We start from the raw sequence: 26595 nt of genomic DNA on the forward strand, positions 1-26595 counted from the left end.
GCCAGTTAAGGACAACTCCCGGATTGAGTATTAACAGCTCCACCCCACCAACAGATGTAAATAAATGTTTTATTATTAATTTCTGTATATAGTTAATATAAGTGGGTTTTTTTGGCCACGGGGGCTTCTCAGCGACGTCGAATCATGACTCTACCGTCAGGAGGGTGACGTTAGCCACGAGTTGAACTCAGCTAGCGCCCACCTGACCGTTGATTTCAATTTTATTATTATTTATTCGCATCGCAAAATGTCTAAAACGAGACCCCGTTGTCAGGCGGACACGCCTGTTAAAGTGCCTAAGGCCCGGCGACACGGTAAGAAAAGCTTTGTCGCGAATGACACGACGAAATATCATTCTGGAAATAAAATAACATGGCATTGACTTCAAGCTAGGATACGTCCGCCTAGGAAAAAATACGAAAAAATACCCGAACATGAATTTGAAGGCAGCACCAGTCAAGAACAGGTGATTAATCTGATAAGATTTTAACTTTTCACAAAATGGAGCCTGTCTTTCAAAAGACAGGCTCCATTTTGGGCATTTTACACCTTAAACAGTACTCGTGTGTTGATTGGACTCTATTTCAAATGCTAACTGAAGAATGTTCCCCTATGTACAAACAATAATATTAATCTATCCCATCCGTGTTCTCTTTTTATCCCTGCAGAGCGATAGTATCCCTTTGCAATGCAAATCCCAGTTTCAGCCAACCTCCACCAACAATGTCCGCCCTACATCATCCCACGAGAGGGTTGACCAGATCACTTCAGTTTATTCCCAGGGTCAGCTGAGTCCTTCCTTACTTCAAACCGAGCACACGACGACACCAGTTGTGAACTCAAAGGACTTCTCGGAGCACAGCGACATTTGGGAATCCTCAAACTCCAGCAGTGTTCTTTCTCCGGAGATCTTCAGAAACGCCAGTTATAATAAATCTGAAGTCTTCCAAGTCCCCATCCGGCACTCCTTGGTGAAGAACTCGACCTTGCTGGGCAGCAGCCACGCCATGACTATCCACAATTACCAACCTCCCAATGTCTCCACTGTCCTCAGTGAGTAAACACACACTCATTGTGATTTGAAAAACATTCTTGGGTTAAATCGTGCCCATTCTTCTGTTTTTAGACGCCACTTACACTTTGGTCAACACAAATGATCCGATAAGGTGAGGTCCCCCCCTCACAGGTACCCCTTTAACTAAAATACAGTGATACCTTGGCTTACGAACTTAATTGGTTCACAGACAGAGTGTGTAATGCGAAAAGTGTGTATCCCAAAAATTAATTTCCCATAGGAAACAATTAAAATGAGAATAATCCGTTCCCAGGTCCCCATAAACCATAATTTTCTACTAAGTAAACATTAAAACTACACAAAATATACCTTATTTTATGTATAATAAATGTGCTCTGGTATTATAATGAAAGAAATAATGTGTACTACATAATAAAGTGGTTTTATTGCCCTTTGTGATGGTCGTTGATGGCTTGATGGAATCAGCATTAAACACTTGATGAGGAACGTAGCCGCCTTCTTTCACCATCTTGAGAAATGATCCCTTGTAGGTGCTTTTTCTGTGATAATTGTATCTAGTTCCTCATCAATTGTGTTCTGTGTATAGCTGGGTTGATAGCTTTTTGCGTCAAGTGTACAGATGGCTTGTGCGGGTTGTTTGTGGAGCTTGATTGATGGGATATTTTAACCTTGCAGTCTACACTCTGCCTTTGAACTATCAAAGATGAAACTCTCTCACTGTCGCCTGCCTGTAAAGTTCGTATGCCAAGGTAAAATTTTCATAAATGTAACGTTCGTCAACCGAGGTATCACTGTACTCTTCCCAAACATGATGTCTCATTTGGGCAGTGACCACGGAGCAACTACAGATGATCCTTCCATTCATTCTGGTAAAAGATGGTCATCATATCAACAACCGTAATCCACTGAGTCTTTCATGTTGTCATTTGCAGTGATTTTTGTATCATTTCAGTGATTCGCTCTGCAGACGAATGCTTGGCGTCATGGCAAGTAAGCAACTCATGCTAACAAAACTATTTTTTTTTTTTTGGGGGGGGGATTGTTCTAAATCTATCTATTGGCTAGCTAGCTAGCTTTCTATCTATTTGAGTCACTTCCGGGTTGAGTGAACACTAGCGCGTGTGGCTGCCGCTGCTCACCCATAGAAAAACGTATCCTGTGATTGTAAAGTGACCTTGAGAGTTTTGAAAGGTGCTTATAAATGACATATATTATTATTTATTCCTATTCCTTAAGCCTGCAGTCCCCAGGAAGCCCATCACGTACAGAAAGGTGCAACGCTTCAAAAGTCCTCTGGTCCCCGTGCAGAAGATGACACCCACGCCGCATGAGAAGAATTCCAAAAGGGATGGAGAGGTCATGTTTTTCCACTTTAATTCCTCCTCCAACAGGAAGGAATTGTTTCAACGAGCCCGCGAACGCCGTATCCAACTGGAAGGTTTTACATGTTCATATAAGCCTCCGTCCCCTGATGCCAAATATGCTGCATTGGGATCAGCCCATTTTAAATGGCTGAAGTAGTAGGTGTAATAAAGAAAAATGGGATACATTATTTTGCACATTTGGACACCTTGAGTAGAAATATTTTTTTTGTATGCTGATATATAGCCACTAGATGTCAGTCATGTAACTTCCTTACGAATAGAGAAGTTTGTTGTTGGTGTTCCACATGCTGTATGTACAGTATTTGAATGTACGTCATTTACTGTAGTTCGGGTTTATTGATTCCGCGCCAATGGTTGCGTCCAAAGAATTGCAAGGCTTTTGTCGTATGAAAATAGATCATAAATAATCACTTTAATTGTTTCTATGTGACTCTTTTTTTGTCAGAAAAACTAATTTATCGTGGATTTCTGTAAAAAAAAAAAAAGATGATGACACGTTTAAGTGTCCTCGGAATCCCGACAAAACGTCAACAATGGAAGGCTTATGGGCGGGGCACAGATTCACCACAGACCAAGAATAGCCAGCCAATCACATAATTCCCTCGTCCGCTTGGCCAATCACAAAAAAGAACGGGGGTAAGTCAGTTGCCAAGCGGCTCCCGTGACTAATGCCTGTCATATGACTGAGACACCCATGGAGACAGTTGCAAGGAACAAGACTCGTTCGTGGATTTGAACACAAAAAAAGAATAGGAAGAGGGACTCACGTCTTTTCTTCCTACACTCTTTGTTCTAAGAATGCCTCCGACTCTTTTTCAGAAACTTTTCAACAAGAAGAGCGCCTTTTCACCGCCTCCGCAGAGATGTAACAAAGAGGAGCCAGCTTTCAGGTAGCTCATGTGTGGACGCCCGTGTGCGTAACGAGGACAGTAACGCCACTTATTCCTTCCCTTAACTGTGTAAAGTCGATTACGCTGTGTGGTATTTTTATTTTTGACCTTGTGGGTTTGGTTTAAAAGTTAACAATGTGAACTAGTAAATGTACGACGCGTTTTAGCCTGTTTGGCGGGGTGGCTAGCAGCTAGCTTGGCTAACTCAGACGATAGCGTGTTTGGTGCCGTTCAAGTCTCACGGAAAATATTCGACACGAAATCGAAATAAAAAGTCGCTTTTGCCTCCAAATAAAAACCCACTTGGGTGTGTGTGAGTCGCGTGGGGGGGCTTTTGTTGTCGTTTCTCACGACGCGCGACGACGTCAACTCCGGAATGGGTTCAAAGTGCATCTCGTGCTACTTGTCTCGGGTGTCGACGTGCGGAACGTGTCCGTTGTGACGTCATTACGCGTCTAGCGTAGGGCACAGATGCGCAAGACCATTAAATAAAAGAATACCGTTTTAAAAAATAGCGTCATAGATGATTTGGAGACGGTGACGTCACAATATTTGTATTTATCTGGTGCTCACGAGTTGTGAGTCACGACCGTCATTCATGAACCTTGAACGCACTTGTAGCTGTTGCCTATTGTAAGCAGAGTCTGTATAATCAGAAAAATAATAATAAGACCTGATAAACAGTCATAAACAATGACTTCCCTAAAGAAGGTGTAAGTTTACACAAATTCCCAGCGGACAAATCAGCCATTTCCAACGCAGCTTGTGCGCCATTTTGTGCATTTTCTGGGCATCTGGAGTTCAGATGGCTCGAATTGATCCGGAAGGACTTTAATCGATTGCAAACATGTATGCTTTCCTCTTCAGAACTATTTGAATCATATTCATAACAAGAAAGCATCTTCTCCGAATCTGAACTCTCTGAAACCATCGTTTTGATTCTGGAGCACGGCAGTTTGTGACCAATAGTGACATCACGAACAAGGGGGCGGGACTTTCTGAATCTGCCCAGCTCCAACCTCATTTTGTGGCAGTTTTGGGACACTTTAAGTCATTTTTATTGCTGTTTTGCATTTGACTAAAAATACCAGCCTGCGTGTTTTGGGTATTTTAGATGCTATAAAACGTTTTTCTGATGTCAGTTAGGAAACAAAAAAAAATGGTGTCGCTTGTTCTTTCAAACGTGATTCAGGGTCTAAATATTTTTAACCCTAAATACTGAAGGCCTGATTTTGGAATGGCAGCAGGTTTTTTTTTGGTTAATGGTGAGGCCCGAAAAAGTTAAATATTTCCTCGAAAGACCATGACGTGAACTTTTATCATTTGAACAGTAAACCAACTAAGAAAATTAAACAAATGTAAAACAGTACTATGTTCCCGTCACATGACACTGAGTATTGGCTACACTCACAGGACTAATCTGGTCTTTGATCGTTACGACTTTTGTCGCCGTTATACGACAGTAAACCGTCAGACGGCGCTTGGTTCCCCCCCCCCCCCCTGATAAAAGCACATGACTCCAGGTGGCATAACTGTACATATCCTCCCACCGGATCATCCTTTGGATTCCGGTTTGAAATTTACTTGCACAAAAAAAAGAAACAAAACGCTCACATCCGATTTATTTATAGCGTCCATTTTTTTTTTGTCTTTGGAGTTGGCATGTGAAAAGGCTCTGGTTTCGGAACAGCGTACATACTTGCATAACTCGCAGTGTCATGTGAGGCATCAATCACAAGCTTGTCAACTGCCTTGTGTGTGTGTGTGTGTGTGCGTGCGTTTAGGTGTGTGTACAAGTCACAACACAAACAGGATATATTTTGGTGTGTGATTATGGAGGCTGTAAAATTGCTTTCTGGGTTATATAAAGTGGCCGTGTGTGCGTTGGCTTCTTAGAAGTACAGGGTCGTTGTTAAGATTTTTTTTCAAAATGGATGCCAGAATTTTTGGTTGATTTTCGTCAGTGACACTGAATGAGTTAAAAGCACCGCTGCTAATTTTGTCCATTGCAGTTGCTATTTTTTTTTTTTTTTTTTTTTAGCATCTCTTGACAATCCGCGGTTGTCTTTCAGCATCTATCAAGTCAACAAATAGCGAAAGACAACAATAATGATAATGAAGCTTCTTAAAACATGGCGACGAACTTGTTCGCCGACGCTCATGTGATTGCAGGAATGCAAATGGGTGGAACAAAAAAAAAAAGGCTTTTGACATCGGTGTGGGTGGCAGATATGCAGGTCGTCAGGTGCTTGAGGCCAAGTCGCTTGAATAGGGGAGTGTTCAACTCCGCAATTGTATTGTGATGACGTGGGATGAGCAAACTCGTGTGCCAGGTGCATAAATGAGGCTGAGATGAGTCCGGAGGAATGTCGCACGAGGTATTTATGGAACTATCCGGGTTGCACTAACTCACAAATGTGGCGGCGATAGCGTGAAAGCTCTTTGAGGTCAGTTAGCAAGCCATTGCTGACGTCAGAGCAGCGGAGTCACGCTGCCAAGTAAGAAAGAAGGCTTGTACATTCTTGTAGATTTGAGGGTCATGGATGTTGTAATATTTCACATTTTTGAAGTCCAGCTGAGATTTTAGTTGCCCGTTGCCGCAATTTGCGTTCAACACCTTCCATTATGCCCATTATAAGATGAATTACAACGGCAAATTATTTATTTATTTATTTATTTATTTATTTATTTATTTATTTATTTACTCACTCGCCCATTCATTATGTATTTGTCTATTTATCAATCCATTTGTTTATTTTTCTGTTTTTATTAATTTTATTAATCTATTTATTTATCCATTTATTTATTTACTCAGTCACCCGTTCATTATGTTTGTCTATATTTGTTTATTTTTCTGTTTTTATTGATTTTATGTATCTATTTATTTATCCATTTATTTTTTTACTCAGTCACCCGTTCATTATGTATTTTTATTTTTTATTGCATATTTTATTTTTAATTTTTTTATTTTATATTTTTACATTACCTATCTATTCGTTTATTTATCTGTTTTTATTCATTAAATTTAATTTAATTTTATTAAATATAATTGTATTTTATTTATTTATTTATTTATTTATTTATTTATTTATTTATTTATTTATTACTCACTCACTCACACATTCATTATGTATTTATATTTATTCATCTTGTTTTTTTATTAATTTGTTTATTTTTCTGTTTTAATTTAATTGTATTAATTTTATTTATTTAGTTATTTATTTACTCACTCACCCGTTCATGATGCATTTCTCTATTTTTATTTGTTTATTTTTCTGTTTTTATTTATTTAATGTCATTTATTTTATTTAGTTATTTATTTATGTACTCACTCACCCGTTCATTATGTATTTGTCTATTCATCTATCTATTCATTTATTTTTCAGTTTTTATTTAATTTTTGTTATTTTATATTATTTTATTTATTTATTTATTTATTGACTCACTCATTTGTTCATTATGTATTTATCTATATATCTATCTATTCATTTATTTTTCTGTTTTATTTATGTAATTTAATTGTGTTATTTATGTAATTTAATTTAATTCAATGCATTTATTATTGGTAGTTTTTTAATACAGCATCAGCAGCAGTACTGTTATGTTCCCCATTGACTATTCTTTTGCAGCATAACCACCCCACCCCCTTCACACCTCCTGGTACTGTATTATACTGTATATATAATACAGCAAATTTAACCAAAAAAAAAGCCACTTTTTGACATGCTCCGCGAAAAGCGCCTGTAAACAAGAGAAAGGGAGGAGGAAAGCCAGTCAGCAGTATGTCGTTACCCCGCCGCTCGCGCCGCAATCACCTGACATGTCTCATGTTGTGTCAATCTAGTCGGGACCGTTATTCTTAGAGGCTGAACGCAGCGCGTAGAAGCAGCTTAGAAAACGGAGGCCCAAGCGCCTATGGGGAAACGGTCAAAACGATGCCCAGGTAGGAGCTGCTAATACGGAGAATCAGATTCTTGATTGTTGGGCGATTAATATCAAAATTGTAATTTTTAAACCGTGCAAGTAAGTGACGCTCATGTAGTCATGAGCCACTGTGATGAATGATTGGCCCGCGTTGTGACAGTCACAAGCTCTCGGCCAAATCACCGCTTCCTCACTTTCACATGCTGCCAGTTGTGCTTTTTGGTGTACCGTGGTGACCCGCCAACATAACCCCGCCTTCCTTTTTATAATAATAATAATAATAATAATAATGCATTTACTTTACAGTCACAGGATAAGCTTCTCACACGCGGAAAAATTTGGAAAAATGAAATACAGTGAGACCTCAACTTATGAACTTAATTGGTTCCCAGACAGAGTGTGTAAGGCGAAAAGTGTGTATCTCAAAAAAAAAAAATTCCCATAGGAAACCATTAAAATGGGAATAATCCGTTCCCGGGTTTCCATAAAATATACTTTTCAACTAAATAAGCCTTAAAACTACACACAACATACCTTATTCTATGTATAATAAATGTGCTATTGTATTGTAATGAAAGAAATACACTGCATTGTATCATAAAGTCACTTGGCGTTGGAGGTCAAAGGGAATTGCTGTTTGGAAAGAGAGGTGCATTACATGACGACTGTAATTAAAGAAATAAACTGTGCTGTAAAATAAAGTTTTATTTACCCTTTTGATGGTCGTTGATGGCTTATGGAAGGAGAGTCACCTTCCATAAGGACTGTTGCTAACTTAACCTCTGGACGTATTAACCTCTGGTGCTGTTCGGTCGTGTGCTTCCGCCGAAGATCACTCCGGCAGCCGTGATGGGTGTGTTTTATGAAAATAGTGCTTATTATAAGGTTAATTTTCATAAATTTGACGTTTGTAAGACAAAAAGTTTGTAAGTTGAGGTCTCACTGTACGTGAAATCGTCCATAAAATTGATTAATTTGCCAACCCTGCTATGTCTACTCCCATTATTGTTGAGTTGAAAACAAAATATCGTGCTATTGTTTACAGCCGCTAACAAAATGTCTTTTGTGTCATCTTTTGGCTCATGTCCTCTCGCTGCCATCTTCAAAACAAAGACAGCAGTCAACTCACCGTCTCCACATTGTGCAGAGAATCTGCCCTGAATCTGTAAACAAACCCGTCTAACCCTGGCCAAGATTTTAGTCGGAAATTTTATCCCCGAAAAAATTCAAATTCAAATGTCGCTATGCTAGCTTGTGCTCGATCTTTTTGTCCTACTTCCGAAATTTGTCTTCAATGTGCCAAGCCCTACTCTTGTTCACACACTTCTAGTCTTGTTCAAACAAAATGAATTATTTACCCATCAATGTGAAACATGCAAGTAGTTGTTTATTATTATTATTATTATTATTATTATTATTATTATTATTATTATTATTATTATTATTATTATTCAGCAAATAGTCAGCTAAAAAGCTAGCTAGCTATTAAACTAATAGATAGCCAGCTAGACAGCTCATAGATTGCCAGCCAGCAAGATAGCTAATATATAGCAAATATATTGCAAATAGATAGCAAATAGCAAGCTACCTACGTAGCCAGCTAAATAGATAGCCAGGTAGCTAATTAGCTAATAGATAGCCAGCTAGATAGCTAATAGGTAGCAAATGGATAGCAAATAGCTACAGCGTTAGAAACTTTACTCTTATTTCATCATTAAAAAAATAGTTACTTCTTAAGTTATACGGGTCTGGAGTTATCTGAGCTTGAAATGGGGGCGGATGTACAAAATACAAGACAGATTGATTTATACAGGGCTTTAAGAACAGCTGAATCTGGAATAAAGCGCTAACATGGACATAAGGCAAATGCTGCCCCCTTGTGGAAAGGGAAAAACATTGCCGGAGGTCTGACCAGCACTTTATCAACACCCCTCGCAAAAAAAAAAAAATGTCAGCAAATGAGTTAATGACCGCTTCTTTCTCCGTCCATCTAGCTGGCCGGTCCCCCACCTGGAGCCGAGTCACATCCGGCTAATCGTCTACCAGGACTGCGAGAGGCGTGGCCGCAACGTCCTGTTTGACTCCAATGCCAAGAAGAGGGCCACGGATGAGCCACACCTTACCGTAAGTCCCATGATTGGATTAACGTGTTATTGGGTTGCGCCGCTGTCAATCATTGCGTTGTTATGGAAAAAGATGGCCGTGATAGGCGAAATGAGATAGCAATTTCATTTTGACATGCTTATTTGACGCGTTTTTGACTGAGTATGTCATGATTTTGTTTATGGGTGGGGGGGTGGCGAGATGGGGGGGGGTGACATTTGATTGACATTTGTCTGTTTGACAGAGTAACTCAACCTAAGCGACGCCCTCCTCCATTTGCTAATGCAACCTGGGTCTTGGCAAACTTTAGCGCTTGTCTCGGGTGAAGCGGGGGTGGGGCTTTAGCGATTGTGTGTGCTGCTTTTCTCGCTCGCTCACGAGTTGCCGCAAGAGTCATATGACTGGCTGTCACATGCTGCTGGCTTTTGTGTACACAAATCACACACATACACACACACACACACACACACACACACACACATTCCTGTTTCAATGGTTTTGTGAGGTCCGCATAACTCCAGATAAGGAGTGAGGACCACCGTTGCTGATAAGTTTAGTAGAAGAACGTGTGTTACATTTGAAGACTAAATGTCACCCCATTTCCCACTTCAACTTCTTGAAAAACAAAGGAATAAAAAGTGAACTTGTAACTGAAATAACAGCAGGAGTGAGGATTCTGAATGGGTACATTCAAAGTCCTCACCGCTGTGGTGAATTTGATTAAAATATCGTTTTACTTTTTGTGGTATGAACTTTTTCCTGTCATTAAACACACACAAATAAACACACACAGTGAGTAAAAAGTGTGTGTATCTAAGTAAAATGAAAATACACACCAAAAAAATCATTTTGGATGAATTTGTGAGGACATCTCTGAAACTTTTAACAGATGCATATATAGACCCTCTAGAAACCCTTAGAATGAAAAACTTGTGAGGACCGGCCAAAAGGTCCTCACTTGTCAAAAATGTCCTCACTACGTATGGTATAAAATGTTAGTGGTCCTCACAAGAATAGTCGTACAAATACACACACAAAAAAAAACATACACACACACGCGTTGTTAAAGCGCTATATAAACCGATTTGTATTGTATCCTTTACAGCTGCCCTCATTTCAATCTCATATAACTCTAGACCCATATAACTTAGGAATTAACTCTGATGAAATGAGAGAGTCTAAGGTTTCTAACGCTGTATTGAATATTGATGTAGTCCTAAAATTCAATATGGAACAATATGGAATTCAAGTGACAATGACAAAAACCCTGGCACAGGAGTGGACATATTTTTTTTCGTCTGGCAGTGAATGAATTCATGTCAATTTCATCGTAATTATCTTCCGTCGCAGGGCACGGAAAGCCATGTGAAAATGTTCGGCAAATGCTGCCGCCTTCGCCCGACGGGGGGCAGCAGCAGCTCCCTGGATAGCTCGTCCTCGTCTTGTGCATCCGAAACGTCCAGGGAAACCAAAGATCACGGTCTTCGCTACCAGGTAGCGCCGTACGTCATCGCCAAAAGCACCCCCCCGCCCCCTTTCGATCGTCTTAACCCCTCCCCCTTTGTACGGTTTTAGGGTTCTCGTTGTTCATCCGACGTGGCCATGCTAGGCGAGATGATGTTTGGATCAGTAGCCATGAGCTACAAAGGCTCCACGTTGAAAATACACCAAATCAGATCACCGCCTCAGCTCATGCTGAGTAAGGTGTTTACAGCCCGGACGGGAGGCAGCGTGTACGGTAGCCTTAATACGTACGTACACCCCACCTGTCGATGTCATCATGATTTAAATCCCCAGCTGGTAAAAAATGTCTTCATGATCTGCTTCTTCCGTAGGTTACAGGACAGTCTGGAGTTCATTACGCAGGACAGCAGCAGCAACAACAACACCCTAAAACCCGATTCGAACGCCCCCCCGAATCATCTCCTCGGGAACATAGGTAACCATTATCGTGGTTTATAAGTGTCTGAGATGTTTGGTTGGACACTGTGAACAAAGGCTGGAACACAGGAAGATTGTCTTTTACTGCCACTGCTCACCCACAGAAAAACGTATCCTATGACTGTAAAGTGACCTTGAGAGTTTTGAAAGGCCCTTATAAATGAAATTTATGATTATTATTATTATTATTATTATTATTATTATTATTATTATTATTATTATTATTATTATTACTGCCGGCAGGGGACGTAGCCACTCATGACTGACGGCCAACGTCCGCAGCCCTCTACCAAGCTATTTATTGAGAATATATGCAAATTTAAGTGAAACATTAGCAAAACATAGTCTTCTACATTTGAATACCACGCCCCTGGGCGTGCCAAGCACCAACAACCATAAAACAACAGAACATAGACATTTTAATTGATAGATAATAATAATAATTACTACAACTACTACTACTACTATTACTACTACTACTACTACTAATAATAATAATACATTTCTTTTTTAAGCGCATTTTAAAACTCTCAAGGTCACTTTACAGTCACAGGATAAGTTTTTCTGTGTGTGAGCAGCGGCAGCCACACGCGCCAGCGTTCACTCAACCGGGAAGTAACTCAAATAGATAGAAAGCTAGCTAGATAGAAAGCAAATAGCTAGATAGATAGAAAATAGCCAGCTAGCAAATAGCTCATAAATAACTAGCAAATAGCTAATAAATACAGAGCAAATAGCTAGCTCGATAGAAAGTAGCTATCTAGCAAATAGCTAATAAATAACTAGCAAATAGCTAATACATAGTGACCAAATAGCTAGCTAATAGAAAATAGCTAAGAGCAAATAGCTAATAGCAAATAGCTAGCTAAATAGAAAGCAAATAGATAGAAAGCTAGCTAGCTGGAAGTAACTCAAATAGATAGAAAGCTAGCTAGCTAATAGATAGCCAATAGAGAGCCAGCTAGCTATCTAGCCATCTAACTAATGGATATCCAGCTTGATAGCTAATACATAGCCAATAGATAGCCAGCTAGGTAGCTAGCTAGATAACCAGATTTTCTGTGCTTCCATTATGGGCCTTCTAATCTAAATACGATCACTTCTTTTCTGTCTATTCTCGATCAACAAAGCACTCGAAGAACAAAAATGACAATATGAGGAACAATACTGCGAAAAACAAGTTCTTGTGCACCCTCCTTCTCTTATTCTTTCGAATAATTTCAAAATAAAAGTATTCAAATTGTGCGGGGAGGGAGGGGTCTTATAAGTTGGTTGCAGTTTTCTGTCACATTTCAGTCTTCCCAAGGTCTTTGCGCTGTTTTTCATTGTTCATTGCTCGACTAAAAAAAAACTACAGGAGGCCGGACGGCAACTTTCCTCCCTATTCATTCACTAACAAATATTTATTTTTATTTCTTTTATTTATGCATTTTTTTTTTTTTTTTTGGTCCGTCCCCCCCGTCCTCCCTACTTCCCGTCACCCTTCTCTCTCTGTCTGTCTCTCTTTATCCCATTTTTTTTTTTTTGTTTTGTGCTGCCCCAGGATTTTCTCAGCTCTGCAGCCCTCGACGGGCCTTCTCTGAGCAAGGCCCGCTGCGTCTCATCAAAAGCGCATCTTTCTTTTCAGGTTGGCGCTTACAAAAAAAAGCAACAAAAAAAAAAAATTGGAATAAAATAAAACAAGGCTTGCGGTGTTACACAACTTGCATGTTTTTCCCCACGCCGCTTCTGTTGTGTTTGCATATTTACTGTTTTTCTTGCGGGGGGAGGAGGGTCAGATGAATTTGTGGATATGATTAATAATGAGTTAAATTGACCTGTTTTAAAGATGTAAAACCTGGGGAGGAAATATATTTTTTAGAAATAAAAAAAAAAAAGTTCATACATTGTTTTTCTATAAATAAATACAGTACAGTAAAGTCTCGTTATATCGATATCGGATATATCGATAGTCCCGGTTATATCGATACTATTTCTATGCACGCACGGAGAAAATTACATGCAAATCGGATATATCGATAGTCCCGGTTATATCGATATTTTTTCGGACTCCCTTGAATATCGATATAACGAGACTTTACTGTATTTTCTGCACTATAAGGCGCACCTAAAATATTTTTTTTTTCAAAAGCTGACCATGCACCTCATAATCCGGTGCGCCCTATGTATGGAAAACGTTTTAAAAGATGTCATATATTGAAGATGACCCTTATAATGCGGTGCAATTTATGTATGGAACATGTTTTTAAAGGTCATTCGTTGAAGGTGCGCTGTATATTACAGAAAATACGGTACCTTAATATTTATTTGGAAAGCCTGCAGTGTGTCCTTTTGTCACTGGGGATGAACGCGGGTGTGCATGGGTGTGTAACGGGGGGTGTTTTACTAACTCACACGCTTGTACTAATCATCTAATCAGATGATGGTGTCACTTTGAGGGGGACAGTGTGTGTGTGTGTGTGTGTGTGTGTGTGTGTGTGTGTGTGTGTGTGTGTGTGTGTGTGTGTGTGTGTGTGTGTGTGTGTGTGTGTGTCGTGAGGACATTTTTTCATTCTAAGTTTTTCATTCTAAAGGCTTCTAGAGGGTCTATAGATGCATCTGTTAAAGTTTCAGAGAGGTCCTCACAAATTCACCCAAAATTATTTCTTGGTGTGTAATTTCATTTCACTTGGATACACACACTTTTTACTCACTGTGTGTGTGTGTGGTTAATGAGAGGAAAAAGTTCAGACGACAAAAAGTAAAATGATATTTTAACCAAATTCACCACAGAGGTGAGGACTTTGAATGTACTCATTCAGAAACCTCACTCCTGCTGTTATTTCAGTTTCAAGTCCACTTTTTATTTCTTTATTTTTAAAGAAGTTGAAGTGGGAAATGGGGTGACATTTAGTGTTCTAATGTAACACTATTTCTTCTCTAAACTTATCAGCAACGGTGGTCCTCACTCCTTATCTGGAGTTATCCGGACCTCACAAAACCTTTGAAACAGGAATGTGTGTGTGTTTGATTCAAATGTTACGACACGCGTTGCATTATCAGTCCAATTTCCGGATGATACAAGACAGGAAGTGCAACTTTTTTTCTTCTTCTTTGCATGTACTATGCGTCAAGTGTTGCATGAGGTGTTGCAGTGGAAACGATGACCCCGATCCAGATTGCATGGATCGTAATAGGCACCCATTTTGAATTTTGTGTTGATTTTAATATGATCTTTTCCTATCATCTTCCAACCGTCCTCTCTTCTTCTCTCCTCTCTCGCCAGGTCACAGTCACCCCATGGATATGCCGGGCCGGGGGCTATACGACGAACGGGATAGCGGCATCGCCCGATCGGGTATGTTCACCGGGCGAGAAAAAAAAATTAATAAAGGCGTATCCCGTTTGTGTAGGCGTGTAGCTAATAGAAATCAATGAGATAACAAAAGGATAGCCAGCTAGGTAGCTAGCTAGCTAATAGATAGGAAAAGGATAGCTAGCTAGCAAATAGATAGTAAATGGATAGCAAATAGATAGCCAGCTAGGTGATAAAGCGCTGGTCAGACCTCCGGCAATGTTTTTCCCTTCCAAAAGAGGGCAGCATTTGCCTTTTGTCCATGCTAGCGCTTTGTTACAGCTTCAACTATTGTTAAAGCGCTATATAAATCAATATTGTACTGTATTTTGTACATATGCCCCCATTTCAAGCTCAGATAACTCCACACCCATATAATTTAGGAATTAACATTTTTTTCTGATAAAATCAGAGAGTCTAAGGTTTCTTACGCTGAATTCATTATTTATGTAGTCCTTAAAACTCAATATTGTGTAGGTCCTGGAATTTGAGTGAAAATGACAATAACCCTGGCACTGGAGTGGACATGTTTTTGCATATCATCTGGCAGTGAATGAGTTAAAAAAAATGGTTATAAAAATGTGAAATATTATTTTTTTCAGCGTCTCTGAGTAGTCTTCTCATCACGCCTTTCCCCTCGCCGAGCTCGTCCCTGACCAGCAGTTGCGCGTCCAGCTATCAGCGGCGTTGGCGGCGCAGTCAAACCACCAGCCTGGAAAATGGCGTCTTCCCACGCTGGTGAGTGCTTTGGGTGGCGGGAAAAAGTAGACCTATTGTTGGATTTCCGAATTATCTTGGTGGTCCACCGGCAGGTCGGTGGAGGAGAGCTTCAACATGTCCGACGAGAGTGGCGGGCAGAGTTTGGGGGTGGCGCGCAAAAAGAAAATCGCCATCGGCGTCATTTTCACCATGTCGTCTAACGTTGAGGAAAATGGCCGCTTCCAGGATTTTTTCTTTTCGCATTTTCCGCTTTTTGAAAGCCACATGAACAAGCTCAAAAGTGCCATTGAACAGGTAAATCCAATGTTTTTGAATACATTCCAAAGTGGCAGCTTTCTAAAAATTGTACGTGCCTCTACCAAAGGCCATGAAGATGAGCCGGCGGTCAGCTGATCCTAGCCAGAGGGCGTTGGCCTACAGCCGCATGGTGGACGGGCTCAACGAGTTCAGGTTGGTCCTCGTCATTCATGTTCAAGCGACTCTCAATCATGGCGGATTGATTCCAGTTTATCCACCATTTTTTGGAAATCGTTCACTTTAATTTACGAATTTATTCGAGTATTGAAAATATGACATACGAATTTGTTCGGATTGTTTTTTTTTTTTTTTTCTTGTTTGGGTGCCGATAAAGCGCTGGCATTGGCCTCTAGCAATGTTTTTTTCCTTTCCACAAGGAGGCAGCATTTTTTCTTTTGCATGTTAGCGCTTTGTTACAGCTTTAGCTGTTGTTAAACTTGTAACATCAACCAATATGTATGTATAGGATTGTATTTTGTACAGCCTCCCCCATTTCAAGATCAGATAACTCCAGACCCATATCACTTAGGAATTAACTTTTTTTTAAATGAAAGAAAATAGTCTATGCTTTCTTATGTTGTATTGAATGCTTCTGTAGTCCTAAAACTCAATATTCTATGGGTCCTGGAATTTGAGTGACAATGACAATAACCCTGGCAATGGATTAGGCAGTGAATGAGTTAATTCAAAGCACATCTCGACACAAAAGCGCAGCCAATGTTGCCGTTTTAGCATATCACGCGACCGCTCTAGAGACTATAAAAGAGAGAAAAAAAGGAACTAGTGACATCACTTCCTGTTAAGAAACAAACAAGTGTTTTTATATGGCCCAAATATGTTGCCCAATTATATTTCACCGCATGACAGCAACTTTTTAACTCGAGATTGATAACAAGTTTGTTTGTAAATTCAGAAATAATTTGTGTATGTAATGGGGGGGATAAGGGGGGGGGCATAAGGACATCGGGTCAGTTTGACCTGCAAAATAACAAACAGGCCTGCTAAAGTGGGCCTAATCTGCATCTGAGTGTCTGACATACACATACACACGAACAAGCTCATGCACACTCACATTTTTTTATTTGCACTGGGCACAATGGGTCACATTGACCCATAGCAAAAAAATTGGTTCAAATTGTCTGATAAATGCTTTGACTTGGCATGTATGCGCACAATGTCTACTTCAGCCACCCCCCTTGTTATGTCGCAGTTTTTTTACCACGGGTCAATTTGACCCACAACATAACAGGAAGGCTAGAATGGACTTTGTGCAGCCCCCACACACAGGCACACACACACACACACAAATAATCACCTTTTTTCCTTTTGCACTGGGGACAATGGGTCACATTGACCCGCAGCAAAAACTGTGGTTAAAATTGTCTGACTTGGCATACATACGCACCATGTGTACTTTAGCCACCCTCCTTGTTATATTACACTTTTTTTTTTACCATGGGTCAATTTGACCCACCACATAACAGAAGGTGCTAGAATGGACTTTATGTAGCCGGTCACACACACACACACTCACCTTTTTTCCCTTTGCACTGAGGACAATGGGTCACATTGACCCGTAGCAAAAACATTGGTTCTAATTGTCTGATAAATGCTCTGACTTGACATACATGCGCACAATCAACCCCCACTGTTATGTCACAGCATGGGTCAATTTGACCCGCAACAACAATTTGACCCGTAATAACAAGAGGGGTTAAACTGAACCTAGTGTAGCCGCACACACACACATGCAGCACATTTTTGAGGTCCCCCTGCGTGTTGTAGTCATATGTCCGATGGCAGCCGGTTCGCCTATCATCTAGCGTACCCCCCTCGCCCCCCCACCAGTCGAGTGGGGCCCCAAACAAAATATCTGCACAATTTCACCTTGTAGTCGGGTGGGGGGGGGGGGGGGGGGGGGGGTGGCTAAATTTAAGCGCGCCGGCCTTTGCCTTCTTATTTATTTATTTATTTATTTATTTAGCGCCGCCGTGACGTAGCTATGACGCGCTAACGAAGATAAGCCGCGTACTTGGCAAAAGTACAAGGGTGGGGGTAGGGGTGTGAAGGGGGTGGGGGGTATGTTGGGTAAAGTGAGACGCATATATTGTACGTACGAACAGTGCTTGGGCACCTCTGTGTTTCCCAGTTTGACATTCCGCAGGACCGCAGAGATTCCCGAGACGTGCCTGACACCCCCCCCCCCCCCCATGGAAACTCCTGGCCTTCTTGGCGCGGGGCGAGTAGGAACGGGGGTCTCCACAGCGAGATCTTGTTCTCGGATAATGACGCATCTGTTCTTCCTCTACCACCCCCTCCCCCATTACACCCCCCCCTCCCCCCCCCCCAGGATGACCATATGCGACCTATACAGCATGCCCCGCGTGGCCGAGCCCGTGTGGTTGACCATGATGTCGGGCGCGTCGGAGAAGAACCAGCTGTGCAGCCTCTTCATGCGGGAATTCTCGATGCTGATGGAGCAGGCCTCCAAGAACCAGTTGAGTGGCGCGATTGTGACTTAAAAATAAATAAATAGATACATAGATAAATAGATAATCAACCCACCCCACCCCCATGCCCAAAATTTAAATCACATTTACAGAACAACTACAGTGATACCTCAGCCTACGAACGCTTTAGCTAACAAACGTTTTTAATTTATGAACATTTTACCTTGGCATACAAACTATTTTTTGGGAGACACACGGAGCGCCACAATGAGTGATGTGTCGTTTGCGAACGATCCGTTCCTTGGAGCTGTTTCTCTGAAGTGAACGAAGCTGAAAATGGCAGCAGTGAGCGGGGGGCGGGGTTACAGAACACACACACACACACACACACACACACACACACACACACACACACATATCATCATTGTCATACATATTAGCATATTTGACAATAAAGCTGACTTTGACACACACGAAAGGGAGATGACAGAGCTTGAAACAAAAAAACAAAAGTGAAAAAAAAACTGACATGGTGATAAAATGGATAGAAAACAGTGAAATTTGGATTCGTTTCAACTTTATTGATAATTCAAAAGCAGGGTGTAGACTGCAAGGTTAAAATATCCCATCAATCAGGCTCCACAAATAACCTGCACACCCGGGTAGAGTAAACGCTGGTGCGAATGGCGGCCGCAGCTCACCCGCACAAAAAAAAAAAAATAAGTGACTGTGAAGTGTCCTTAAGAGTTTTGAAAGGCGCTTATAAATGAAATGTATAATTATTATTACAAGCATCTGTACGAATTTAAGAGAACATACAAGCAAGGGAACCAGCTATTAATGAAGTTTCTAGTGTGTCATCTGCAGTTGCAATATCACAACTTCTAAGATGTATAACCCAGAGCTCCTTGAGACACTTTATGCAAAAAGCTATCCATTCCATCAAGCTGTCAACGACCATCACAAAGGTAAATAAAACGACTTTATTGTACAGTAGTTTATTTATTTAATTAGAGTACAATAGAACATTTATTATACATAAAATAAGGTATGTTGTGTGTAGTTTTAAGGCTTAGAAAGTAGAAAATTATGTTTTATGGGGACTCGGGAACGGATTATTCTCATTTTAATGGTTTCCTATGGGAAATTAATCTTTGGAATACACACTTTTCACCTTACACACACTTTCTGGGAACCAATTAAGTTCGTAAGCCAAGGTATCACTGTACGTTATCATTTCCATCACATTTCCGTTTTACACGAGCGGCTGACCGTGTCCAAAACGGAGTCATGGGACAGGAAGGGAAGTAGACGCTTGTTTGGAAATGAAGAAATGAATCATGCCCCAAGAATGCGCACGGTCCACTTTCGACCTTTTCAACTCGCCGTCCTCCCCTCCCCCCGTCCGTCCCTCCCTCCGTCCGTCCGTCCGTCTCCTCACCCGTCCGCCATGTTGGCAGGTTCCTCCCGGCGTTGCTGACGGCCATCTTGACCAACCACTTGGCTTGGGTGCCCACCGTCATGCCCAACGGTCAGCCGCCCATCAAGATCTTCCTGGAGAAGCACTCGTCGCCCAGCGTGGACATGCTGTCCAAGACGCACCCTTATAACCCGTTGTGGGCGCAGCTCGGTAAGAAACGGCCAGAGTTTGTCAAAAAAGAGAATTTTCGGTGAGGGTAGGGGGAAAAAAAGTGGATGTTTATGTTATAAAACACAGTAAATTTGGTTACAAAATACAATGGGAATATTTGCAATACACCGTGAATTGATTTAAATGTCATGGCATTTTTTACAGAAGGCCAAAAATCTTGTTAAATTATGATTAATCAATGTACACGACAATGATAAATTTGCCAAATTAATTTTGTCAAATTTTGTTTTTGAAAAATATCGGGAATTAAAACAAATATGGCAAATGACAATGCAAAATGTAATTTTTTTTTGTTTGTTCAATTTGACAAAATATTTTTATCAAATTTTATTTTCACCAAATATAATGAATTTGCAGTTAAAGCAAAAATGGTTATTTTTGGTGACAAATTACACGGCAAAATGTAATTTTTTTGCATTAAATTTGACAAAATAATTTTGTCAAATTTTGTTTTTATAAAATATAATGAATTTGCAGTAAAAACAAAATGGCTATTTTTTTTATGGCAAGTTACACTGCAAAATTTATTTTTTTCATTAATTAAATTTGACAAAATATTTTTGCCAAATTTTGTTTTTGAAAAATATAGCGAATTTGACATTAAAACAAATGTGGCAATTTCTGGTGTCAAATGACAATGCAAAATGTATTTTTTTTTCATTAATTAAATTTGACAAAATATTTGTTTTTACAAAGTATAGTGAATTATATATATATATATTTTGATGGCCAATTACACTGCAAAATGTAGTTTTTTTCATGAGTTATATTTGACAAATTTGTTTTTTGCAAAATAGAGTGAATTGGAAGTCAAAACAAAAAATCTATTTTTTGATGGCTAATTACACTGCAAAATTTTTAAATTACATTTGACAAAATATTTTTGTCAATTCTTTTTACAAAATATATTGAATTTTAAAAGAAGTTAAAAAAAACATTTTTGTGGGGGGGCAATTACAATGCAAAATATATATTTTTTTGTTACAGTAAAGTCTCGTTACATCGATATTCTCGGGAGTTGGAAAAAATATAGATATAAGCGGACTATCGATATATCTGATCCTGTGGGCATGTTAATTTTCTCCTTGAGTTCATAGAAATACTATCGTAATAAGCAGTACTATCGATATAACGAGACTTTACTGTATTTAAATTTGGGAAAATATTTTTGTACTTTTTTTTGACAAAATAATGAATTCACAGTTAATACAAAACAGTAATTTTTTGATGGCCAGTTCCACGACAAAATTCATTTTTTTGTTATTAATACAAACATGCGGATCAAACCTCTAAAGTGCTTGGTGGCGAAAACTGCGGTGAACTCACCCCCCCAAAAAACAGAAAAAAGTGCCATTGACATGATTTTGTGCGATCTAAACCCCCCCCCCCCCCCAAAAAAAAATCTCAAAAGCGTGCCGCGTGGTGTGTTTCCAGGTGACTTGTACGGGGCCATCGGCTCACCGGTGCGCCTGGCCCGCACGGTAGCGGTGGGCCGGCGTCAGGAACTGGTGCAGCGTCTCCTTTACGTGCTGACGTACTTCATCCGCTGTTCGGAACTTCTCGAGGCGCACATGCCGGACAACGCCGAAGACGAGGCTATCGTCATGCCCGGCTCGCTTATCACCACCTCGTTGCGCAAGGGCGAAGTCGAAGAGTCGGACTACGTGCTGGTGACGGTCCACAAGTCCTCCGCGGACTACTTGGAGGAGAAGGAGGACGACGGTCGGCGGACTTCGGAGGACCCCGAGGGGCCTCACCGGGAGTCCCGTAGCCCGCCTAGCGGCGAAATCCGGTTGGAGACGGTGCTACCGGTGCGCTCGTGCTCCTCAAGGGAGCTCGGATCGGACGAGGGCTTAGGAAGGGACCCTGCTGGACACCCCCTGCTAGGTTTCCCTGTGGAAAAGAAACCTCCGGATAAGAACTCCCCCCCCACGTCGGCCCCCGTGTCACTCCCAGCGACGGAGGAACCGACCACCAAGGTCACCTTCCTCATCGGAGACTCCATGTCGCCGGAATCGGACACGGAGAGCCGTCGGAGGAACATTGAGGAGGACATGAACATGCACAGGAAGCTCCACCATCTTCAACCGCCGGCTTTCGCGCGGGTGTCCGGCAAACTTCCCCAATGGAACCCCGACGCTCCGGATTACACCCAGTTCGACGAGTACTTCTCCCCGGAGAACCCGGTGGAGACGAGGACAATAGACGATGTGGACAAACGGCGGGATTCCGCCGGGACCATATCCGGTCTTCGTAAAGATCTCCTGGATCCATCGGGGGCGGGAAGCGGCCTTCGGGGCGTTGCGGACAACCCGAGTGACTCTGGGAGGTGCAGGTGCGCCTCGACGGATTCGTGCGATAAGGGACTTGTACTGTCCGTCCCTGTCCTCCACTGGGACGGCGGCGAGGACCAAAAATGTAAGACGGTCCCCCTCAACGATTGGGAGATTCCGCGCAACGAGAGTTCGGATAGCGCCCTCGGCGATAGCGAGAGCGAGGAGACGGAGGACTGGCAGGATGAGGTCTTGGTACCCTTCCCAGGGTGTGTACTCAATGCATCCTTTTTACTCAATCCCCCAAAAAAAAAATCCAGAACCCAAACATCTGTTCTTTGCCAACAGCTCCAACTCGGTGGAAAACTACTCCAAGCCAACCATCGCCAACTTTGGCCGCTCCCTCTTCGGCGGCTACTGCCCTACTTACGTGCCGGATTTTGTACTTCACGGGATGCCCAGCGACGACAAGCTACGGCAGAGCCTTACGGCCGAACTCACACACGCCGTCCAGGTAAAAATGGGCCCGGGGGTGTCTTTTTATACCTCGAAATGGCGTCCAATGTGTATGTGGAACGGCCGCGGCTTGGAATAGAAGCGGATTGACAGTATGTGGGACGGGAGATGTGAGACGATCTCTTTTTCGTCAATGGATGCTACAGCTTCGTGTTTGCTTTCGACATTTAGCTTGTAGCAAACGTTCACATTTCACCATGGTGTCCTTGATCCACTGGTGAAAAGGACGCCTGCTCCTCTTTCATCTAGAACTGCTACATACAACAAAGAGGGTGCAGAAACTGTGTTGTGTTACATTAATTAGGTTTTTTTTGACTCCAAGATGGCGCCGCCATAGTGGCTGCCTTTACAGCAGCTGCTGTATTTTGTTTTTCTACTTCTTCCTTTCCTTTCCACTTACTTTCATCACTTTGCTGCTGTGAAATGTCAATTACTTCACTGCGAGACAAATAAAAGCTAATCCAATTTAATCGAATCCAATCCAACGCAAAAGACACAGACAGCCTCCTTTTCACCAGTGGATCAAGGAGGTCGTGGTAAAATGTGCACGTCTGCTACAAGCTAAATGTTGAAAACGAAACGCAAAGCTGTAGCATCTATTGAGGAAAAAAAAATGTCTTACATCTCCTGTCCCACATACTGTAAATCCGCTTCAATTCCAAGCCGCAACCGTTCTACATACACATCAGCACTCTGCGCTGACGTTGAGTCACATTATTTGTTCTTTAGTTTTTGTTGTTGTTGTTTTGACTTCAAGATGGCGCCGCGTGAGTGGCTGCCTTTACAGCAGCAGCTGTATTTAGTTTTTTCTACTTCTTCCTTTCCTTTCCACTGAATTTCCTCACTTTGCTGCTGTGAAATGTCAATTTCTCCAATGTGAGACTAATAAAGGATAATCTAATCTAATATTTCTGCGGTTTTGTACGCAGCATCCCGTGCTGGACGAACCCATCGCCGAGGCGGTTTGCATCGTGGCCGACACGGACAAGTGGACGGTGCAGGTGGCCAGCAGTCAGAGAAGAGCCACCGACGTGGGCAAACTGGGCAAGGAGGTGCTGGTGTCCAGTTTGGTGTCCGGGTTGCTTCAATCCACGCAGCAGCTCTACAAACTCAACATGTCTCCTAATTTTGTAAGCGGCGCAGCGCACGCACATCACATGACCACCAGTTTGCTAATTTAATATTATTTTTTGGGGGGCCGGGGGGGGGGGGGGGGGGGGGGGGATTTGAAATTTCGAGGTGGAACATGAGATTTGTGAGATGTTAAATAGTCTTCTGACATTTCATCACATCTTGTTTTAATAATTAATAATAATAATAATAATACAATATAATAATACAATAATACAATATAATAATATAATGTAATATAATAATATAATAATATAATAATAATACAATATAATAATAATATAATATAATAATATAATAATAATTATAACAATATAACAATATAATACAATATAATAATATAATATAATAATATAATAATATTATAACAATATAATAACAATATAATACAATATAATAATATAATATCATAATATAATAATATTATATAATAATACAATAATAATACAATATAATAATAATATAATATAATAATATAATATAAAAATATAATATAATAATATAAAAATATAATATAATAATATATTATAATATATTATAATATATTATAATAATATAATAATGTCATCAAAAAATCATATAATAATATAATACAATAATATAATAATATAATAATTTAATCATCTAATAAGTTAATCATTGATAATTTAATAATTTAATAATAATATATAATTATATAATAATAATCATAATAATACTACTACTACTACTACTACTAATAATAATAATAATAATAATAATAATATATTTGATTTATAAGCGCCTTTCAAAACTCTCAATATTCTGTGGGTCCTGCAATCTGAGTGAAAATGACAAAAACCCTGGCACTGGAGTCTCCCAGTGAATGAGTTAATCTTGTGAGACTTTAGAATTGAGAGAAAAAAAATCCTTTATTTTTATTTTATTTTATATTGAGTCTTGTTTTTTTTTTTTTTTCCTTTGTCTTCAGTGCATCATGCACCTGGAAGACCGCCTACAGGAGATCTACTTCAAGAGCAAGATGCTAGCGGAGTACCTGAAGGGTCAGAAAAGAGTCCACGTCAAAGAACTGGGCATGGTCTTAGGGTGAGCGCCCATTATTGTGCCTGTTATTATTATTTTTGATGTATGAAAGGCAGAGTGTAGACTGCAAGGTTAAAATTTCCATCAATCATCATCCATCAATAATACCATAGCACATTTACTATACATAAAATAAGGTATATTTTGTGTAGTTGTAAGGCTTAGAAAATTATGTTTTATGGGGACCTTGGAACAGATTATTCTCATTTTAATTGTTTCCTATGGGAAATTATTTTTTGGGATACACACTTTTCACTTTACACACTCTGTCTGGGAACCAATTAAGTTTGTAAGCAAAGGTATCAGTGTATTATTATTTTTTGGATCATATGTGACTCCGGATTTGTTTGATTTCAGAATCGAATCGAGTGACCTCCCGCTTCTTGCCGCCGTGGCTAGTACGCACTCGCCCTACGTGGCCCAGATATTGCTGTGAGGAGGAGGAAACGCGTTCTGGCTTTCCTTTTTATACTCCTTTTTTTTTTTTTTTTTTTACTTTTGTGGACCTTACACACGCACACGTTTGCAGCTGACAGGTGCAGTAACGCCATCGCGCCACAGGAGGGTGCAGTTTGGCAAGATAAGGAGGAGCCTTTTGTTTGAATGTTTGTTTTTTATTTGTTTTGTTTTGTTTTGAGACACCAAGCCAAAGAATTCACGACTAAAGGAGTGTAAAGGCCATACTGAAAAGAAGCGATTACAAAATGGACACTTTCCATCCTTAAATTTCCACTTTATTCTGTTGAGATTATTTTTTTCCCTTATCTAAAATAGAACTTTTTACTCATTAAAATTCATGTAAACTTTTTCCAACTATAATATTCAAACGAAATTACAAAATTTCCCTTAAATAAAATTTAAAATTATCTTGAATACAAGCATTGTACAAAATTAATAATGCAACTTTTTTCATTGCAAATTTTCCCCATTGTGGGATGAATAGTAAATATATAGCTAGCTAGGATGCCAGCCAGCTAGCTCATAGATAGCAAATAGCTAGCTAGTTGGGTAGCCAGCTACATACAGTAACCAGCTAGATAGCTACCTAATAGATAACTAATAGCTAGCTAGATTGCTAATAGATAACTAATAGCCAGCCAGCTAGCCAGACATCTTATATATAGCTAGCTAGGTAGTTAGCCAGCTAGCTCATAGATAGCAAATAGCTAGCTAGTTAGGTAGCCAGCTAGATACAGTAACCAGCTAGATAGCTAGCTAATAGATAACTAATAGCTAGCTAGATTGCTAGCTAGATAGCTTATAGATAGCAAATATATAGCCAGCTAGGTAGCCATCCAGCTAGCTAGATAGCAAATATATAGCTGTCCATATGGCTAATAGCTAGCTAGTTACTTAGATAGCTAGCTCGCTAGCCAGATAGCTAAGAGATAACTAATACATAGCTAGTGTTAGGGCCATTATTAATGAAGCAGGTAACAACTAGCTAGCTAGATAGTTAGCTAATTATTCATCCAAAAGGAAACACACTGTTTTTTTTTTTCTTGTAGTTAAACACAGCAATGTTTTTGTTGTTGTTAAAAAACTTCTTTTCACTGTTGACCTTCACATTCCTTGCTTGTGGATTAACTTTTAAAAACCGAGAGAGATGCTTTGAGGTATTTTCTATTCAATATTTTTTTTACAAGCTACATTTGACCCTTTCCCCAATTGTACTTACTGAAATATACAAAGAGAAACCGGTTCCGGAAAGTTCCAAACGCTACCTCAGATCTTGCGCGCCATTCACAAAAGTACCCTAAGGTCATGTATTGAAAAACAACAAACCCTGAAGTCAACATGTGACTACCCCCCCACCCCCACCAATCCTCCAAACGCTTCATTCTCCATGTCAAAAGCATCAGCACTGTCTATTTTACAACCA

The 26595-nt window shown here is 40.3% G+C and overlaps 2 protein-coding genes across 5 annotated transcripts; both read left to right on the plus strand.

Annotated features, from left to right (window-relative positions):
• Positions 1-6: 6 nt before the first annotated feature.
• On the plus strand, positions 7-2557 carry LOC148886721 (uncharacterized). Of its 3 annotated transcripts, XM_089016378.1 has the most exons (7): positions 7-314; positions 390-466; positions 669-1053; positions 1127-1166; positions 1865-1905; positions 1989-2026; positions 2273-2557. In XM_089016378.1, the coding sequence occupies exons 1-7, from the start codon at positions 248-250 to the stop codon at positions 2555-2557; spliced, it is 933 nt and encodes a 310-aa protein (XP_088872504.1). In that variant the 5' UTR covers positions 7-247. The 3 variants fall into 3 exon arrangements, with proteins under 3 accessions (XP_088872504.1, XP_088872505.1, XP_088872506.1); XM_089016379.1 differs by lacking the exon at positions 1865-1905 and having other exon boundaries at positions 1969-2026; XM_089016380.1 differs by lacking the exon at positions 1865-1905 and having other exon boundaries at positions 2273-2511.
• A 618-nt stretch (positions 2558-3175) lies between these two features.
• Positions 3176-26581, plus strand: fnip1 (folliculin interacting protein 1). Of its 2 annotated transcripts, XM_089016375.1 has the most exons (17): positions 3176-3311; positions 9230-9359; positions 10689-10832; positions 10914-11089; positions 11174-11277; positions 12823-12906; positions 14545-14616; positions 15216-15351; positions 15426-15627; positions 15698-15783; positions 17981-18127; positions 19541-19710; positions 21166-22273; positions 22353-22518; positions 23450-23650; positions 24601-24716; positions 25071-26581. In XM_089016375.1, the coding sequence occupies exons 1-17, from the start codon at positions 3220-3222 to the stop codon at positions 25147-25149; spliced, it is 3213 nt and encodes a 1070-aa protein (XP_088872501.1). In that variant the 5' UTR covers positions 3176-3219; the 3' UTR covers positions 25150-26581. The 2 variants fall into 2 exon arrangements, with proteins under 2 accessions (XP_088872501.1, XP_088872502.1); XM_089016376.1 differs by lacking the exon at positions 12823-12906.
• Positions 26582-26595: the final 14 nt, after the last annotated feature.

The sequence above is a fragment of the Hippocampus bargibanti genome, linkage group LG16, assembly GCF_051943395.1.
Source record: "Hippocampus bargibanti isolate YZ-2025 linkage group LG16, ASM5194339v1, whole genome shotgun sequence".
NCBI classification, from domain to species: domain Eukaryota; kingdom Metazoa; phylum Chordata; class Actinopteri; order Syngnathiformes; family Syngnathidae; genus Hippocampus; species Hippocampus bargibanti.